At 32.9% G+C, this 3,187-nt stretch overlaps 1 protein-coding gene across 1 annotated transcript; it reads right to left on the bottom strand.

The window, feature by feature from the left end:
- Positions 1–1,158: 1,158 nt before the first annotated feature.
- LOC136069187 (DNA repair protein RAD16-like) lies at positions 1,159–2,831 on the bottom strand. Its single transcript, XM_065777445.1, has 5 exons — positions 2,654–2,831; positions 2,422–2,574; positions 1,759–1,847; positions 1,587–1,667; positions 1,159–1,500 (listed from the first exon to the last, which is right to left on the bottom strand). The coding sequence occupies exons 1-5, from the start codon at positions 2,738–2,740 to the stop codon at positions 1,428–1,430; spliced, it is 483 nt and encodes a 160-aa protein (XP_065633517.1). The 5' UTR covers positions 2,741–2,831; the 3' UTR covers positions 1,159–1,427.
- Between the last annotated feature and the right edge of the window lie 356 nt (positions 2,832–3,187).

The raw sequence follows: 3,187 nt of genomic DNA, 5'->3' as shown, positions 1-3,187 counted from the left end.
GTAAAAACATTTAAGTTATAGTGTTTATTTAGATGGAAAAAATTTAGTTTCAAACCGGTTTGGAGCTATCTCTTCGAACCTACTAATATGATTTTTTATGTGTATAATTTAAACAAGTTACATGACTTATTAAAAAAATCATGTGACTAAATAAGAACAAAATTTGACAACAAACTTGGTTATAGTCTAAGCTTACAACTTCACTCAATATCTTTATATTGGATATGAATTTTGACAAATTCACTATTGGATTATATTTTCTATTTATATCTTTCATGCTTACACAATTTTAGAAAATTAAAGATCAATAACTATGTCATCAATCAAATATTTAAATTTCAAATTTTTGTAATCTAAAAGTGTGTATAAAAAATAAGTTTATAAATCAAATAGTAAATAACATTAATTTGGTATGAAATTTGTAACATGTGTTAAGAACATGAAACATAAAGAACATGCAATCTAACAGTTAGATTTTTAAAATATATAGCAATGCTAATTTTTTCAATGAAGAGTTGTAATGTTAGACTGCAACCAAATTTGTAATCAAACTTTGTTAGATTTTCAAAAGACATAGTCATGCTATTTTTTTCAATAAGAGTTGTAACCTTAAGCTATAACTAAATTTGTAACCAAACTTTGTCTACTAAATAATTGATACGAAGTATTTAATATGAAGCATTATATTTGAAGGACTTTCCTACAATAATTGATACTCATAAAATTTGCCTTAATTTGTGATTTTCCTTCTCTCTCTCTCTGGATTATAATACACGTTGGTTGATTGTAGTTTTTTAGTATTATTCTGTTCATATTATTTTGTAGTCTTTTTAAGTTGCTGTAAATCAGAACCTCCTCTTTCCATTGACCAGCTCCCGATCCTTTGGTTTCTCTCTCAGGATGCTGTTCTTTACTACAGAATGTTCATACTATTTCAACTTTTTGTCGCACCAGCGAAGATTTCACATTTACCGTCAGTATAAATGAAAACAGCCTGAAGATTGTGTGGTTAAAGAGAGAGAATGCCATAACAACAGTTAACAACTTAACATAATGCTGAGTCATAATTTCAACTCTGCTAATCTTGAATTTGATGTCCTAACATACTTTAGGAAAACTCTACCCCAATATTATCACAATATCTATCAGAAATTTGGAAAAGATAAACAATCTTCTTCATTAAAACTAGAGGTGGTGGGCAGACAAAACTTGTTTAATTGTAAATTAGGAGTACTAATTGAAATGTCATCAGATATTACCCAAAATTTATACAAAAGCAGTTCACCGTTCATATCCTAAAGGCTGAAGCCAAAGGAAGCAAAATATATGTAAAATTGTAAGATGAATTAAAACGGGGCCTTTAAAAGGAATTAGCTGATGTTTAGCAATGTGGGGTCTAAAGCACCCATTTACATGTTTTATCCTGCTCAGGTGACAAAAAGAAATCTCAAGTCTTCCTCAGTCAATTTTCCAAGGGCCTCTGTAGAGCCACCTATAGTCCTGCAAGAGACAAAATTGGTGAGGTCAGTACCAATACGTGGAAACCATTTGGACAATACAATCTAAATGGCAGAGAGATCACACACCCTTCAAACACTAGTTCCTTCTTTTCTTGCAGTTTCAAAATCCTCTCTTCAATTGTATTCTCAATAACAAATCTCACAATTCTGGAAATGTAAGGGCAAAGTTAAAATCTTCAAAGAAAGGGGCGACTAGCTTATATAAGAATTGGGCAAGCTCGCAAGTAAAAAACAGCACCTGATTGGTTTATACTGCCCTATTCGATGGATTCTATCTTGTGCTTGCCGCTCCACAGCCGGGTTCCACCAAGGATCCATCAAAAAGACCTATACACAGGAACTACACATGAAGCATACCAACACTAATAATAAAACTAGCAAGGAATTACATTTAGACGTCCACAATAAATGAACAAGCTAGAGCATGCGTCTATCATTTTTGTGGCATAAGCCAAGTAAGAAGAGGAATGTGTGCCAAAGAGGTACAAGAAAATCAAATTAAAAACTAAAACCCTATATATAATAATTAAAAGTATCTGGCCTGCCTCATTTTGCAAATACAGGTGAAAAGTCATCGGTAGAAAAATCTGAACAAATTAAATAGAAAAAGTATGATAAGTATTGTCTAAGACAAGCTTCTTAAATGCCACGAGATCCACTTTCCCAATACAAAAATCAACTGATAGTCTTCAACATGAGTTCCTTATGAAAGAAGTGTTCCCTCGACTAACAAGGAGCCTCAGGAAATTTATACTGCACATCTCTCTTTATTGAAAAGCCAACTAAAGAAAAAAAAAAATTTAAGAAAAACAGGTACAAATACATGCTTTATTACTGCAAATGTAAGCCTAAAGAATGGTAGAGATTCAATTAAACAAGACTAAGAAAATGAATTACTTACATGTGATGCAACTGCAAGATTCAGAGCGACACCACCAGCTTTCAAGCTCATAAGGAAAATCCTGCAATCTGGGTCCTCAGTAAATCTCTTGATTGAGGCATCTCTTGCAGACATGGTCATGCTTCCAACTAGTTGAACACACTTTATACCAGACTGCAACAGGAGCAAATTACTTTCCTACCCCTTCACAATGTGGGGAGAAAAAAAGACTGAAACACAGATTTTATATTACCTTGTGGAGGGAATAATTTATGAGATCCAAGAATGATGTGAACTGGCTGAAAACAATTCCTTTTGCAGAACCATCCCTTTCAACCATGAACCTAATTTCTTCCCTCTAGAACCATTCAAACCAGTAAGCATTTGATCCACAGGAAAATGCAGGCAAAGTATCAAAATTTATAGATTTACCTTACCCAAAAACTGAGATCAATTTTTTTCCTCAAAAACCAATTACTTAAGATTATTAAGGAGATTTTTGCTAGAGTTTGCTAGAGAAGGGAAGATAGTTTTCTTATATAACCATATGACCCGCAAAACAGAATTATCAAATGAACACAGAACCATTAAAAAATGGTTTAGGCCATGTGGAAATATATAAACTATTGCAATAGATATGGACACAGTAGAAAATATAGAAGCAACCCAACAGAACACTATAAACTTACCTTGCCCAGAAAATGACATCAAGTTTTCCCTTACCACCCTTTTTTATTAAATTCTTGGGTGGGACGTGTGCTAGAGAAGAAGACAATTTTCAATAACC

Source organism: Quercus suber, unplaced genomic scaffold (genome assembly GCF_002906115.3).
Source record: "Quercus suber isolate HL8 unplaced genomic scaffold, Cork oak 2.0 scaffold_155, whole genome shotgun sequence".
Lineage (NCBI taxonomy): Eukaryota > Viridiplantae > Streptophyta > Magnoliopsida > Fagales > Fagaceae > Quercus > Quercus suber.
Note: the sequence above shows the minus strand (reverse complement) of the source record. Positions and strands in the feature narration are given on the sequence as shown.

Excerpts from the sequence above, each read along its gene's own strand:
- LOC136069187 (XM_065777445.1), bottom strand. The coding sequence starts at position 2,740 with ATGGTTGAAAGGGATGGTTCTGCAAAAGGAATTGTTTTCAGCCAGTTC. Across the intron at positions 1,668-1,758 it reads GGGCAGTATAAACCAATCAG|AATTGTGAGATTTGTTATTG; the intron begins GTGCTGTTTTTT and ends TTACATTTCCAG. Across the intron at positions 1,501-1,586 it reads AAGGAACTAGTGTTTGAAGG|GACTATAGGTGGCTCTACAG; the intron begins GTGTGTGATCTC and ends TGTCTCTTGCAG.